General features: G+C 42.4%; 1 protein-coding gene across 19 annotated transcripts in view; it reads left to right on the top strand.

Annotated features, from left to right (window-relative positions):
• LOC105469979 (zinc finger and BTB domain containing 38) overlaps positions 1–16,244 on the top strand; it is a 124,797-nt gene that overhangs the window by 66,324 nt on the left and 42,229 nt on the right. For 9 of the 19 annotated variants that reach the window (XM_011721636.3, XM_071091025.1, XM_071091026.1 and 6 more), the window contains one exon: positions 12,683–12,787. Coding sequence is in view for 8 of the 19 variants with exons in the window: in XM_024789190.2 (XP_024644958.2) it covers positions 14,624–14,644 (21 nt within the window). In the remaining 11 variants the exon portion in view is untranslated. Of the gene's footprint in view, positions 1–11,087; positions 11,208–11,533; positions 11,910–12,682; positions 12,788–14,479; positions 14,645–16,244 lie in introns of those variants that run through there. The other 10 variants (XM_024789190.2, XM_024789188.2, XM_024789189.2 and 7 more) reach the window with 5 other exon arrangements.

Consider the following 16,244-nt stretch of genomic DNA (forward strand, 5'->3'; position numbering starts at 1 on the left):
TCTCATCTGGCCAGTAGATTGTCTTAGTCCTAAAATGCCTCCCACGAGAGTGAAGTTTTTTTCAGGTTTTGCTAAAATGCTTCAGCTCTGCACACATCTTTGCCTGTTGGTGGCTTTCTAAAGAACTAGTGAGATTTTTTTTTCTCTATTAGAGCAAGTCATTCTTTAAAAAAATCTTCTTAAGAACCAGAAGTCTTTCATGCTTTTCAGGTTAGTCTGTTGACAAAGGTCAGGGAACAAAGGGAGAAGTTTGCTATGCGAGTTAGAAACCATAAGGCTCTTTTGAGCCTTCTAAACATTTCAGAAGCACCTTCTAAGATTGATTCATTACTTAGCAGACTTTGCTTATCACAGCAGAGGTGGCCTGGCTGGCATGTTATACTTCATTTGGTTTTGAGAGGTCCTGAAACATTCCACTACATGAAGACAAGCTTGTTCAGTTACTTTGTAGTAGAGTGGGGGAAGGGGACTGGTGTAAAGGGGCTCTCTGCCCATTAGTGGGGAAGGAGACTGCAACAATTCAGTTTACTTCTTTGAGCATTTTTTGAGCATCTGCTATGTGCCAGACACTGCTATAAGCCAAGCAGAATGAAATACGACATGGTCCCCTATGAAACTGCAGTCCAGGTTCCCACACAAGGGTAGAGCATTGTATGGACAAGCACAATTGTGTATCCTCCCTGTTCCAGGAAGAAATAAATGGCGTGCTGTTCTCTTAATGGCCTTTTATGCTGTTCGCTGGAGGCCATCACTCAGTTTGGGGCATTTCAGCTGATGACAAGGACAGTTCTTCACTCGGACTTTGTATCTTGACCTCACCACCTTCCCGAGATGTCTTGGCTCCTAATAAGCCACCGTATGTCTGGCTGCCCTTCTCCAAGCTGGTCTGCCTGCATTGCCAGGTGACCTCAATAACGGCTGCCACTTTTGCATTCATGAGCAGATGTTAAGTTGAGAAGCCCTCGAATGCAAAAATTTGAATTTGTGATGCAGGCAAGATGCTTTTTTACCTTCACTGGCTGACAGTGGGGGGTCTCCACGCTGGCTGTTCTGCAGAAGGTTTTCTGGGCAGCAGGTAAATCAGAGACCAGTTGCAAAATCAATTGTCTTTGTTAGGTGATCCCAGCATGCCACTGCCTTAGCCTAAATGTCTCATTGACCAGAAAATTGCTCTTTTGATCTCATAACTCATTTTGCATTTTTCCCCCTTAATGTCCTCCTTGCTTCTGCAGCAATTCCTGCTCAGGGTTCAGGACTAGCACTTGTGTCTACACTCTCTCTGTTTGGCCTGTGGAGGGAGTTTGTTTTCTGGTGCTGTTTGGTTTGAAAAATGCCAGTGTAAATATTCTTTCTGTGCTCATGAAAAGCAGTGGAGGCTTTTATTACATGCTTTCTACAATCAAACAATCCTCTTCCTTACTCTGTGGTCATTGCTGCCAAATGGATATTTTGAAATTTCTTTTCCTCTTGCTTGCTAAAATCTCCCACCCTGTCTGAGGCCTTGCTCTAATTAAGGCCTAACAATCCTGCCGACCTTCCCCAGTGCTGAGCATTTCGTAGAGTCCCTGCCCCGAGGGCCTTACAAGCCAGTGAAGCCAGAAAACAAAAGCCACCAGCTGAGAGTGTGGTTAAATCCCAGAAGGGCAGTGCCCTTGTCATTTTTTTTTTTTAATTAATTTATTTATTTTTCCTTTTCTCTTGCTTCTTGAACTGAGGAAGGGAAGAGAGGAACCTGGAGCAGGGAAAGGAAGGAACTACACCATGGAAAGATTCTCTGAAGTACTCAGGGTACTGGGGAAACAATGCTGAAGAGAATGGGGTGGTCATCTGGGAAGCAAAATGGGGAGCTGGCTGTAGATAGAGAGGGCAGCACGGGGCAGGGTGAGGATGCAGAAGGTAAGAAAGAGGGAACAAAGGAAGCAGTCAGGAGGCAGCTGGGGGACAAAAGGAGATGCCGCTCTGCTGCGCCATGGAGCTGGGGGAGCAAGGTACCAGGGAGAAAGTGGGAAGGGATTGCAACTAGAAAAAGAAGGCTCAGGAGAGACCCTCAATGCAGGTTGCAGGCCTACTGCATACAGACTGGGTGCTATGATGTACTCTCTGGCTTCGCTCATAATGTTGGCCTTGCTACTTAATTGCCCCATGTTGCCTATTGTGAAGCGCTTAGAGATTGATGTCTTTAAAGGTGATTTACTGCAGAGTCATATAAACTTTCCATTTTTTTTTTCTTTTTTCTTTTTTCTTTTTGAAACGGAGTCTCGCTTTGTCGCCCAGGCTAGAGTGCAGTGACGCAATCTCGGCTCACTGCAACCTCCGCCTCCTGGGTTCAAGCGATTCTCCTGCCTCAGCCTCCTGAGTAGCTGGGACTGTAGGCAAGCACCACCACGGGGCCCAGCTAATTTTTGTATTTTTTTAAGTAGAGACGGGGTTTCACGGTGTTGGCCAGGATGATCTCCATCTCTTGACCTCGTGATCTGCACGCTTCGGCCTCCCAATGTGCTGGGATTACAGGCGTGAGCCACTGCGCCCAGCCTGAACTTTCCATTTCTATCCCAAGTCTCCTATTCTACATGCTGAGGATGCCAGAGGGCCCCCTTACCACAACTCCCCACCACCCCCTACCACCCTCCTCCCTGTTCCTGTACTAGATCTGAATTAAACATTAAATGAAATAAGCAGACTTTTTATTCATGTTGTGTGATCAGGTGCTTTTGGTCTTCTACAAAGCACAGACCGACGACCTACCCAAAATACCTGCTGTACACTGCAGATTTTGGAAATTATTTTCCCCAAAGTCAGGTTGCCCACTGCAGGCATGCTACTTTGCTTTGGGAACCCCCAGAGCCTTCCTCTTCCTTCCTTCACCAGCCTATCCAGCCCCGGGTCTGAGTGCCTGTGGAGCCATCCTCAAAGGATATTCTGATTGTTTAAATCGTTTGGTCTCCAGGAGACCACACCTGGCTGGCATACCAGCATTTAGCACCGCGTCATCCCTGTACTTCCTGCTAAGCTCTTATGGGAATCTGAACTACAAGTTTCAGTTGCCTTGTTGATTTTACTCTTTTCACTCTATCTTTGAGGTAACCGTAGCCCAGAGAAGATGGGATTTCTCAAGGTCTCTTGGAGAGTTAAGTGGTGGAATGAAACCATGTGTGACTCCTAGACCAGTGCTCTTTCTACTAAAGCTGCCTTGAGGTCACAGGGAAGGGCCAGTTCTAAACCAGGGGCTGACAAACTTTTTCTATAAAGAATCAGACAACAAATACTTTACGCTTTATGGCATGAAAAAAACAAATTTTCAACAAATTGAGTTTAGAGATCTACTTGGTTTTTATTAGCAATTCGTGAATCAGGCAACATGCTATCTATAAGAAATAGGAAGGTACTCTGTTGGGCATGGCAGAACAGTTGGTTTTTATAAGGTAGCTTAGGCAGTTATAAGGAAATAACATAATACAAAAAGCAGATTGGTTAACATCAGGTTACTGCAGGTAGTTTTCCTTATAAAGATTAAAGCAGAGGGGACTTCTTTATTATTGTGACTAAAATTGGCCTATTATCTCTCTCCTAATTTCTCAAGTCAGATAAACAACTTCATTTCAGTTTGGTGATGTGGAACTTTAGCGTGAGTGACTCCATTTTGGTTTGGTCTCTTGGGGCTTAGTGCAGGAGCCAGTCTAAATCAATGGCCTCCTATACATTTAATTTAACAGTGGGTCAAGGCAAAACTGAAGATAATTCATAGGTACTTATGTAACAATTGACAAAGCAAATTTTCATAAATTTTGTATTGATGAAATTCAAAGTACAACAATCTGTAATATTAAGTATAGTAATAATGATAGATATACTATCATTCATAGATACAGAAATGAATGAATGTGACTGTGTCTCAAAACTTCACTTATAAACTCTGAAATCTGCATTTCATATAATTTTCACATCATGAAATTCAGGCATACCTCAGATATCACAGGTTCGGTTCCAGGCTACTTCAATACAGCAAATGTTGCAATAAAGCAAGGTGCACAAACTTTTTAGTTTCCCGGTGCATGTAAAAGTTGTGTTTGCATTATACTGTAGTCTTTTAAGTGTGTAATACCATTATGTCTACAAAAATGTTTATACCTTAGTTTAAAAATAGTTTGTTGCTAAAATTTGCTACCAATATCTGAGCCTTCAGCAAGTCATAATCTTTCTGCAGTCGGAGGGTCTTGCCTGGATGTTGAAGGCTGCTGACTAAACAGTGTTGTGTTGCTGAAGGTTGGGGTGGCAATTTATTAAAATAAAACAACAGTGAAGTGTGCTGCATTTATTGACTCTCACAAAATATTTCTCTTTAGTATGTGGCACTGTTTGATAGCATTTGACCCACAGTAGAAATTTCTTTCAAAAGTAGAGTCAGTCTTCTCAAACTTTGTCCTTGCTTCATCAACTAAATTTATGTAGTATTATATCTCCTTTGTTGTCATTTCAACAAGGTTCACAGTGTCTTCACCTGGAATAGATTCCACCTCAAGAAACCACTTTCTTTGCTCATCCATAGGAAGCCACTCCTCATCTGATCAAGTTTTATAATAAGATTGCAGAAATTCAGTCGCATCTTTAGGCTCCACTTCTAGTTCTCTTGCTATTTCCACCACATCTGCAGTTACTTCCTCTACTGAAGTCTTGAATCTCTCAAAGTCATCCATGAGGGTTGGAACCAACTTCTTCCAAGCTCCTGGTAATGTTGATATTTTGACCTCCTTCCATTAATCATGAATGTTCTTAATGGCATCTAGAATGGTGAATCCTTTCCCAAAGGTTTTCAATTTGCTTTGCCCAGATCCATCAGAGCAGTCACTGTCTATTGCAGCTACAGCCTTATGAAATATATTTTTAATAAGACTTGAAAGTCAAAAATTATTCTTTGATCAGGACTACAGAATGGATGTTGTGTTAGCAGGCATGAAAACAACCTTCATCTCCTTGTACATGTCCATCACAGTTCTTGGATGACCAGGTATATTGTCAATGAGCAGTAATATTTTGAAAGAAATCTTTTTTCTGAGCAGTAGGTCTCAACAGTGGGCTTAAAATATTCACTAAACTAGATCTGCTGTCATCTAGTCATTGTTGTTCCATTAATAGAGTACAGGCAGAGTAGATTTAGCATCATTCTTAAAGGCCCTAAGATTTTCATAATGGTCAATGAGCACTGGCTTCAACTTAAAGTCACCAGCTGCATTAGCCCCTAACAAGAGAGTCAGCCTGTCCTTTGAAGTTTTGAAGCCAGGCACTGATTTCTCCTCTCTATTTATGAAAGTCCTAGGTGACATCTTCTTCCAGTGGAAGGCTGTTTTGTCTACATTGGAAATCTGTTGTTTAATGTAGCCACCTTCATCAATTGTCTTAGCTAGATCTTCTGGATAACTTGCTGTAGCTTCCACATCAGCACTTACTTCACTTTGCACTTTTATGTTATGGAGACAGCTTCTTTTTTAAACTTCATGAACCAACCTCTGCTTGCTTCACATTTTTCTTCTGCAGCTTCCTTACCTCTCCTAGCCTTCCTAGAATTGAGGAGAGTTAGGGCCTCACTCTGGATTAGGCTTAGGCTAAAGGGAATGTTGTGGCTCATTTGATCCTCTATCCTGACCACTCAAATTTTCTCCATATCAGCAATAAGGCTTTCTTATCATTTCCGTGTTCACTGGAGTATCACTTTTAATTTCCTTCAAGAACTTTTCCTTACAACTTGGCTAAATGCTTAGCACAAGAGGGCTAGCTTTTGGCCTGTCTTGACTTTCAATATACCTTCCTCATGAAGTTGAATTGTTTCTGGCTTTTGATTTAAAGTGAGAAATGCGCAATTCTTCCTTTCACTTGGACATTTAGAGGCCATTGTAGGGTTAATTGGCCTAATTTCAGTATTTTTGTAGATGAGGAAATATGGAGGCCCAAGGAGAGGAAGAGAGGTAGGGAATGGCCAGTCAGTGGAACAGTCAGAACATAAACATTTATCAGTAAAGTTCACCATCTTATATGGGCGTGGTTCATGGCACCCCAAAGCAATTACAATAGTAACATCAGATCACTATAACACATATAATGATAATGGAAAAGTTTGAAATATTGTTAGAATTACTAAAATGTGACACTGAGACACAAAGTGAGCACATGCTATTAGGAAAATGGCACCAGTCAGACCTGCTTGACGCAGGGTTGCCAGAAACCTTCAACCTGTAAAAAAAAATACCACAGTATCTACAAACCCAATAAAGTGGAGTGCAGTAAAACGAGCTATGTTTATATTCTCCTTTTGATTTTTTCCCAATAAGTAAAAAAATGTATAAACTATTCTTAGCTTATAGGCTACACAAAAACAGGTATCAGGCCAGATGTGGCCCGAGGGACCTAATGGGTTTTGCAGGCCCATTTTCTAATTGGAAACCTGTAAACTGGGGCCCTATTGGCCAGATTCAGTCCACTTGTGTGTTTGTTTCACTTCTAACAATGTTTTTAGTTGAATGAGTTGCCAATATTTTTGTTTCTTGGTTTTAAAATGATATTACTTTTTTTTTTTTCAAATTATAAAAGTAGTATATCCCTACTATGAGGTAATTTGGAGTGTTGAACATTTTGGCACGGATCCCTTCAGCCTTTTATCTATGCATGGTGTATTTTTTAATAGTTGAGATAGTAATTTGTAGACAAACTATGTACCTGCTTGTCTACTTAACATCCTAGCAGAAGCATTTTATGTCATTTTAAATAAATACTTTTATTAACATAACCTTTTTTTTTTTTTTTTTTTTGAGACGGAGTCTCGCTATGTCGCCCAGGGTGGAGTGCAGTGGCCGGATCTCAGCTCACTGCAAGCTCCGCCTCCCAGGTTTTTACGCCATTCTCCTGCCTCAGCCTCCCGAGTAGCTGGGACTACAGGCGCCCACCACCTCGCCCGGCTAGTTTTTTGTATTTTTTTTTAGTAGAGACGGGGTTTCACCGTGTTAGCCAGGATGGTCTCGAACTCCTGACCTCGTGATCCGCCCGTCTCGGCCTCCCAAAGTGCTGGGATTACAGGCTTGAGCCACCGCGCCCGGCCAACCTTTTAAAACTTTATGAAAATCTTTAAACATATGTAGTAGAGGCTAGTTTAATGAACTCCTTGTTAGTTCTTTGACAATTGTCAACTGCTAGCCAATCTTGTTTCATGTAAATCTCCTTCTGTATTATTTTGAAGCAAATCTCAGACATCGTATAATTTCTAAATATTTTAGTATGATTTAGTATGATTCTCTAAAAGCTAAATATTCTAAGAAAAAGGGTTTTCTCTCCGAAAAGAAACACTAAAATATTTAGGGGTAAAAGAGAATGTTGTCTGTAACTTTCATATGGTTCAGGAAGGTCTGGGTAAAGAGTATACAGGAATCTTTTTTTTTTTTTTTTTTTTTGCACTGTTCTTGCAACACTTCTATAAGTTTGAAGTATTTTGAAATAAAAAGTTTTACAAATGTAGATTACTTTTAAAATATACTTTTAAAATGTGGATTACTAAAAAAGAAAAATAACCACAGTACTAGACCACACCAACAAAGAACAATCATTCTTTAATTACAGCAGAACATCATAGCATTCAAAAAATGAAAGGTCATCTTTTAAAAAAACTAATTTATTTGTTCGAGGCTCAAATCCAAATAAAGTCCATACAGTGCAACTGACACGATTAAATTTTATTTAATTTATAGGTTTCCCTCCTCTCTTTTTTTCCTTGCTATTGCTGTAAAAATTTTGTTGAAGAAACTGTTTGTAGAGTTTCCTCCTATCTGAAATCGGTGATTACCTCCCTTGGTGCTGTTTTATGTGTTTCTCTATCTCAGAGAGTTCCTGTAAATTGGGAGTTACATCTACAGACTTGATCAGATTTATATTCCTTTTTTTCTTTTTAAGTAGTCAACATTTCATAGATTTTATGTAAAAATCCTGATTCAGGCTCCCTTAGGAAGTGCTGCCACCTGGCAACAATTGGTCCAGGGTTGGGTAGCCACCATCCCCATTCCTCACCTCCCAACCCCATTTAGGTGGGACTTGAATTCTCCTGCAGGCCAAAGTTCATGCCACTTCCCATAAGCAGTTTCACACATTTATCTGCCTGGCTCCCACAGGCATGGGAAGTTGACACCCCTATTCTAAACATTGCCTCTTCAGGGGCTTTGGTAGATTTCCTACCAAACACATACATCACACACAACAAGTGGCCTTTCAAGAACATAGTAGAGATGAGAAAAAATGATTTGGAAAGAGACTTCCTTAAAGTGCTTGAAGGGAAAGTGATAAGCAGCCAAACTGGGGGAGGCCGAGTTACAGAATTTGGTGAGAACACAGGTTGAGGGAAAGAGGAAAAAAAAGTAAAACCATGAATTAAATTAACAGAGTGCTGCTAGTATGAAAGTTGGAATGTGTTAACAGATTCCTAACCAATAGTAGGAAACAAAGACAGCAAGTTGGTTTAAAAAAGATACTTTAGTCTTTTAATATATTATAATATTGAAACCTTAAAGAGAAGAGGTTAGTAAGTGTTAAATTGGCCAAGAGTCCTAGTCAGAAAGTGCAAGCAGGCAGTTGTAGGATAACAAAAATCAGTGTGGAGATTAAATGAATGAGGTAGGAAAACCTTCTAGAAAAGGCCCCTGGAAAAGAATCAGGAACCATACTGTGGGAATGGTGAAGAATTGGTGGAAATTTAAGAGAGGAGATAATCTTGAAAGTCTTGGGTTTTTTGGTTTTTTTTTTTTTTTGCAAATGTATTGAAATGAGAAGTATTATAAAGATAGAGGAAACACATCATGTTTAGTGGTCTTGAAAATGATAAACTTTTGCAGAAAAGAAAATAATTATGACAACTTGGGCCCTTTCTGGAAATTTCCAGATAGTTCCCCATACTCAGAAGAATGATTAAGAGAGAGAATCTGTGACTGGTTATGAGGAAGGATGGAAAATTTTGAAGGACGGGTTGATTATGTAATTTTTAGACTGTGTTGTTTAAAACTGTTGCTGTGATATTTTAGTTATTAATAACAATTTGGGGAAATCTAGTCAGTTCTGGAGAAACATTTGGCGCTAATAAGAAAGAAATGCCACTGTTTGTGAATTCCCAAGTGGATGTAAAGACCCATTCACTTGCTAAGCCTCTTAGGAAACCCAGAGCCGGTTTTACCCTTAACAAGCTGTTGACAGAGTCTGATCAAGGTACCACCTGGAACATGTTAACAATACAAAAAAGTGGATGTGGAGTCAGACCTGTTTCAATCCCTTTATGTCACTCACCATGTGACCCTGGCAGATTACCCATGGAAAATTTCTAGGGTGTAAAGGTTGTTTTACACACAGTAGCTATGATTCTCACTGCTTGGATGGTAGGAACTCAGAACTCTGAATACTTCCAGTACTAACGGCAGCCACAACAGCCTACAGTCACAGTACACTTACATAATACCAGGTACTCTTGCAAATGCTTCACATGTATTATCTCATTTAATTCTTAAAAAGTCCTACAAGGTAGGCACTGATATTAAAATTAGTCCCATTTTATAGATGAAGAAGCCAAGGGAGTTTAGCTAACTTGCCTAAATTGGCCTTGTAAGCAACAAAGCTGGGCTTTAAACCCAGGCAGGCTGAATCCAAAGTGGAATTGCCTTGCCCTACCACCTCCCACCTTCCAGTCACAGGGAAACACAGACAGCAATACCGAATACTAGCACTTCCCAACCCTGGTTCCTAATCCATGTGCCTCAGTTTTCTTGGAGATCTTTGAATAATTTTCAGAGTTTCCAAAAGCTTCAGTGGAAACATATAAACATGCAATTATTAATAGACCACAAGTTTTTTAGGTTAGAATCCACTATTAACAACAGCTTAGTTCAGGTTTTGAGGAAGCTCTGATTGGCAATTGCATATACAAAAACATTGCAGGTTTTTGTTTTTGTTTAAGTGGGAAGATGAATCATTACTTAATAAATGCAATTTAGTGGAGTAGATCTTGCTGAACATGTGGCATATGGAGGAAGAATAAAGGGTGCTTGGCTTTGAGGAGGTTCGGAAATGCTAATATACATGTGTATGCATGTTGCCTAAACTGTCGGCCTTCAAAACTCTTCCTCTTATTTTTAAATAACACGATTCTTTAATCTGACTTGGAGTCAATATATTTTCCCCTCATTATTTAAAATGTTTTGTTGGCTTTATATTTAATATTGGAGTCTATTCATCAAGTGATCACATTCTTAAAACATGGTCAGGAACTGGGATGCAGAATTGCAAGTACTATAGATTCCTAGCTAAAAACGTAAGTTATGCAAAGAATTGACTTTTTAATCTTTTTAAGCTGTGCCCTTGAATTTTTTTAAAAGAAACTTTAAGACTCTACTATCAAAACAAGGGAACATGGACGATGTTTTAAAAACAAACACCTGTCCATTATTCGTGCATTAGCTCCACATGGCCAGCCTGTGGCAGGCCCTCTCTGAATACTTTTTCAATGAGCAGTCCCTGGATCTTGGAAGAAAGATGCCAGCGGCCAGGGCCCTTCATTTAAAGAAGAGGACTGGGTCTTTTGCGTGAAATAGTTTCTATGCCACGCTGGGAAAAATCAATCTAGGCCTCTCTTGACGGCCATGGAAAAACACAGGTGACTCCTTATTCCTGAGCATTTGATGCAATTGAAACAGCACCAGACTCTGCGAATCCTGTGTGCAGAGTCTGGAACAGGAGCTCACGGACACTTCTGCGGCCCGGGGCCTTGTTCTGACAGTCACCAGGCTGTGTGGCCCAGAGTCCTAACTGCGTTGACCTTCGGCAGGTTCTGAATTGTGTCCTCCCCGAGGAGGCTGACGCCGCTGCCTACTCGGTGGGGGGCCCCGGCTGGCCCCTGGGTCAGGCATGGGGCCTTGCGGGGCCCTCGTGGGTCCCGCCGCCGCCCTCCTGAGGCCTGATCCTTGGCGCCGCGGTTCCCCCAGCCCCGGGCCCGCAGGGCTGCGTGTCGGGCCGACCTCCTCCCGGACGGGCTGCGTCCTCTGCCCCGCGCCGGGGGCGGGCCGGGCCGGCAGAGCCGAGCCGCCGGCGTCCATTTTCTGGGCGGTGCTGTGCAGCGCCGCGGCCGGACTCACGGGTCCGGAAGCACCATGGACCCCCGGGGAAACGCGCCGACGGCTGAGGAGCCGAGCCCCGTAAGTGCCCCTTGCAGGGTCTTCACGGGGCCGGGGGCGGGGCGAGGCGCGGCCTGCGGGCATGGGACCCGGGGCGCCGCCGGCCCGACTGCACCTCGCTTCTGGAGGGAGCCGGGAAGCCGAGCTGGGGAAACCCTCGCAAGGGTTGAGCTCCGAAAACGCAGCAGAGCCGAGCTGCCCGCGGGGAGGAAGCGCCCGCAGGTGCCCGGACTCCGGGGCCCGCGCCCGGAGCGGAGCGGGGCGGGGCGGGGTGGGTTCGACTGGAGAGTGCGGGCAGGTTGCGCCGCATCTCGTGGCCCAACTGCGCGGCTGTGCTAGAGGGCGGGGGCCGAGGAGGAATGCGCTCCCGGGACTGGGGACGTGGTGGGCTCGAGTCCAGCGGGCTCGGGCACTGCGTTGACAGTCACACCTCCCGTCTCCTGGATTGAGAATCGGACCCTAGTCCTGACCCTGCGGGAACTTGATAATTTCCTTGATGCAACACCAAGACTCTGGAATTGAACGGGACGTGCAAAGGCAGAGCCCTGCCCCCAGGGGTTTGCAGTCTCAGACGCCTACTTCTGCAGTAGTTAGGTCTGCTCTGTTGGTACAACATACAACACAACCGCCCGCCGTTAGCCACTTTTTTGTAGGGTACATCATAAATCACCTGAGATTTTAGTCTGTCCGCGGTTCCGCTTTATAACTCCTGCACTGCGGTAGGTAAGTGCCTAATTCCATTCTGGACGTTGGCCCTAATTGAGTATCCCTTCTAAGGATCGATTATAGGTGATATGTGTTATAGTGCCTTATACACATTTTAAAGATTAAAGACTTCTTCTGTGAAGCTCAACTACTTGGTCAGATTCTCATGGTTAAAAAATGTGGAAGAGTTTTGTCCTGGTTTCAGAGAAGCAGCTAGTGAGGCGCTATATCTAAGTGTAGTGTTTTTCAAGAGTGGGGGACCCATTAGAAGACTCTGGGATCAGTTTAGTGGGTTGCTACTGGAAATCTTCTTAACGATATAGAATATACAGTACAATACAGAGAAACATAGAATAGAAAATAACATGCATTGCACATAGTGAAGGTAAGCATTGTCTTATGAGACTTTTGGTTTTCAGTTTATATAACATAAATTTTTAAAACAGTGGGTCACTGGCTGAAAAGTTTTTAAAACCCTGACTTACTGGTTAATGGCCCAGGCTTTGGAATCAATTGAATCTGGATTTGAGTCCTAGTTGTCACATAAACCAGCTGTGTGACCTTGAACAGGTTCTGTGGCCCATTAGAGTCGCCGTTTCTATAGCTGTGAAATGGGGGAATGTTCCCTACATCTGAAGGTTGTTATGAAGACAACACGAAACCACATATGTCAACCACTTTGTGGGTGCTTGACTTATGTGTTCAATATGTGCTGATTGCAGTTATTGTTGCTAAAACATCAAATCCTAGCAGCTAGTCATGGGACACTGCACTGTTCTTTTTCTTTTTAGATCTTGATGTGGAAGAAATGGAGGACTCAGAACCAAGGATTTCCAAGTGATTTCTTCCAAAGCACAGGAATCTAACTCTGTTAAAGCTGGTCTGTTCTAACTGAGGTAACTAAATTCGCGTCTCTCCTTAGTCTACATGAGACAGGAAATGGTCTTTCTGAGGGACTCCCAAAGGGTATATGATTCAAGACAGCAATCCATCAAGTTTTGGGGTTACAAAGTGACCATGACACTCAAGTGATGTGTTACTGGGAGACCGGATGTGTAAAGCCCCTGTCATGAAGGGGAACTAGGAGATCAAGGCCTTAGGACAGCTGGTTTCTCATTCCAGTTCTGTCAGCAATTATTCTGGAGTCTTCTACATGTCTCTTCACAGATCTCTAGTTTCCCAAGGCTGGAAGGATGCACTGACATTGCTGAGGCCCAGATAGTTTAGATGACGCTTCAGGGTTACCCAGTGAGTTGGGGGTCAAGGCAGGACTGGACCTTGGATCTTCGTTGCTTAGTCACGTAGCCAGCTTCAGGGCCCTCTGTGAGGTGAGCTCTGCTAGGCACAGAGTATACAAACGTGAAGAGACCATCCCCAGGACACTTGCAGCTGTCACAGCCAAGTATTGACGGCCCAACACGCTAAGCTCTACCTTGGAGCCATATACAAAGTCCCAGATGGTGACAATAACAACTACCATTTATCAAGCATTTGTATGCATGTGTATGCTAGGCAGTGTGTGAAGGGCTTTAAGCACAGTATTTTTTATTTACCCCTCACGATAGCCCTATGAGGTGAGGAAGAATAGGCGTAAAGGATTGAAATGTGAAAATAGAGACAGGTCATGGAGGGCTTTGCATCTCATACTACATGTATGAAGTCCCTTCTGTGGGCACAGCGCTGTGCCAGCACTGCAAAGTGACCATCCTGGAGGAGCTTGCAGCCTGATTCCAGAGAGGCACGGTAGGATGGATGGTGCTTGCCATTCACCTCCACCTCCTTCCCTGCTTCTCCAGAAGTTGCAGAGTGGGGTCCATCACAGGGACAGACCAGAGTCATAGACATACCAAAATTTCTACCTCTAAATTCAATTTTTCTTTTTTCTCCACTTAAATCTATACTTCCGCCCATCTATTAAAACTTATGCCCTCAATTTATAAATGATAGTAAGGCCTTCTCTGAATTCATTGATTTATTTTTCATCAACAAATGTTTATTGAGCTTCTACAAGGCACTTGGGTACTCAAGACCAGACAGATTTGTTTTTACAATCATATTAGTCATTTCCAGTCTCTTAGCAAAGAATTTGTTGTTCAACTGTTAGCAATTTTCTGTTGTTAATATGCTGGAACGTCAGCTCATGGATGTTGGAGATTGACCCATACGTAGAATTCCAAATGGATATATAGGAAAGCCATTTAAAAAGTCTTAATATCTTTAGAAAGGAATTTCACACTTCTCTTTAAAATTTTGATTTTGTCATTCTTGTTACCTGCTTATAGAGGCCTTTTTATTTGTACGTTTAACTCAGAATCCAAGAAAAAGCAGTTTGGCAAGGGGGTTTTGTTTGATTTGAAACGTTCTCTTCTCTTAGCTTTGTAGGCCACAGAAGACTGTGGGTATTCAAAAGTAAAGTAATTTAACAAATATGTTTGTTTAATTTATAAGGTAGAAAATTAGAGATAGCTCTAAGAATTGCAATAAGCCACAGAAATCAAATTGCAAGACTTGAATGCTACCTGTAATAACTTAATCCCCAAATAAAACAAATGAGATGTTGAATGTGAACATGCTTTGTAAACTTTAAGGTGTTCTATGAATGCTGTACAGCAATCCACTACAAGTATGACTGTGCTAGAGAGAGTGGAGAATTCAGCTGCCACAAAAATCTGGTCTCTTCGCTCTCAGACTCTGTTGAGGAAAGAAGATATGCAGAAATAACCATCTGATAAATGCAAAAAGAAGATATTTTGGTAATTTGAGGAGGAAGGGGTCCCTTTTATCCCTAGCAGTCAAGAGGCTCTTGAGAAAAAACATCTAAGCAAGTCCTTGAATGATGTGGCATTTCAATAAAAGAACAGGGAAGAGGCATTTGAGATAGGAGGACTATTAGGAGATGGAGAAACGTGGAGGATATTCAGGGAAAAGGGTCAAGTCCAATTGAGTTAGAACTGGTCTATATACAGGCATCAAAACTGTAGAACATTCGGTGCCAAATGATACAGTCTTGAATGCCAATTAGGAAATGTGAATGCATTAACCAATAGGTGTCATTAAAGATACTTGAACAGGGGAGTGTTGTGGCTGTGCTTCAGGACCAGGCTCTTGTGAGTAGCTTGGGGAAGATCAGGAGGAGAGGCAGGGCAGAAACTAGAGGCCAGAAGGCCAGTTAAGCTGCTATGACCCACCAAGGAAAAAGAGGGGCAGGAAAGGCCTGAAATGGTTGATAACAATGAAATGGGAAAGGAACAGATGCAGAGGGAAGAACTGACAGAATCTGATGTGTCAGTGGAGAAGGAACAGCTAAAGCTGACACTGCGATTTCCAGAGCAGTAGTTCCCATGGAAGAAACTCAGAAGGAGGTAAGGAGCTACATTTTAGAGGTGCTGTGTTTGCAGTGTTGAAGCATGCTGTCTCCCAGGCAGAAGGGGGCTTTGCGCTCCACAGGAAGGCCAGGGCTCCTTTGGGAGTCTTTGGTTTATAACAAAAAGTCAAGAGACAGGAAAAGAGATTGTTGAGAGAGAATATCAAGAGACGGGAAAAGAGATTTTTGAGAGAGAATATAGGGGGAAAATGGTTGAGGATGGAGCCTTTTGCGAAAAGAATGGAAGATCCAGGGAGGCAGATAGAAGTCCGGCAAGATAGTAAGGAAGAACCATGGAGGAACGCAACTCCAGAAGCCAGCGGAAGGAGGTTCCCAATGGAGGGAACCAGGTACGTCAGACCCTGGAAGGTGAGGGATGAGCTTAGGAAGACCCTTGGATTGACAAGTGCGAAGTTACATTGTTGGTGTTTTCCTTTTTAAGGTAATATGACGTATATGATGAATATTAAGTGGTTTAATTTACATAAGTGTGTAGCTTACACAAATCAAGAATCACTCTTAAATTTGTCCCAGAATTTACCCTCAGGGCCTCAGAGGCAAGTCCCAGAACACATTTCTGATTATGAAAATTCAAGCTGTTAAATGTGGTTTTAATAGTAGTCATACACTGTATTCTGTTGTCAGCATACAAATTAAAGAATATCCCTTAATAGAATGAGTCCTTTAAAAACTACATTTCTGTTGATGCAAAAAGTTTCTAACAATAATGTCATTCCATTGCCTTTTACCATATGGCTACTGTATGACATATGCGTGTCTGCGTGTTTTCACGTGCATATGAGCTTAGTACAATGGAATGAGGAGACTGGGGTCAGATAAATCTAGTTTCACAACCTAGCTGGGCCACTTTCCAGACTTGTGACTTTAGAAGAGTTTCTCTCTAAGCCTGACTTTTTCCATCCGTAACTCATATAGGATTATTTGGAAAAGTGACTAATATATAATTTGGTCAGGATCTCTATATACCG

This window comes from Macaca nemestrina, chromosome 2 (assembly GCF_043159975.1).
Source record: "Macaca nemestrina isolate mMacNem1 chromosome 2, mMacNem.hap1, whole genome shotgun sequence".
NCBI lineage: Eukaryota > Metazoa > Chordata > Mammalia > Primates > Cercopithecidae > Macaca > Macaca nemestrina.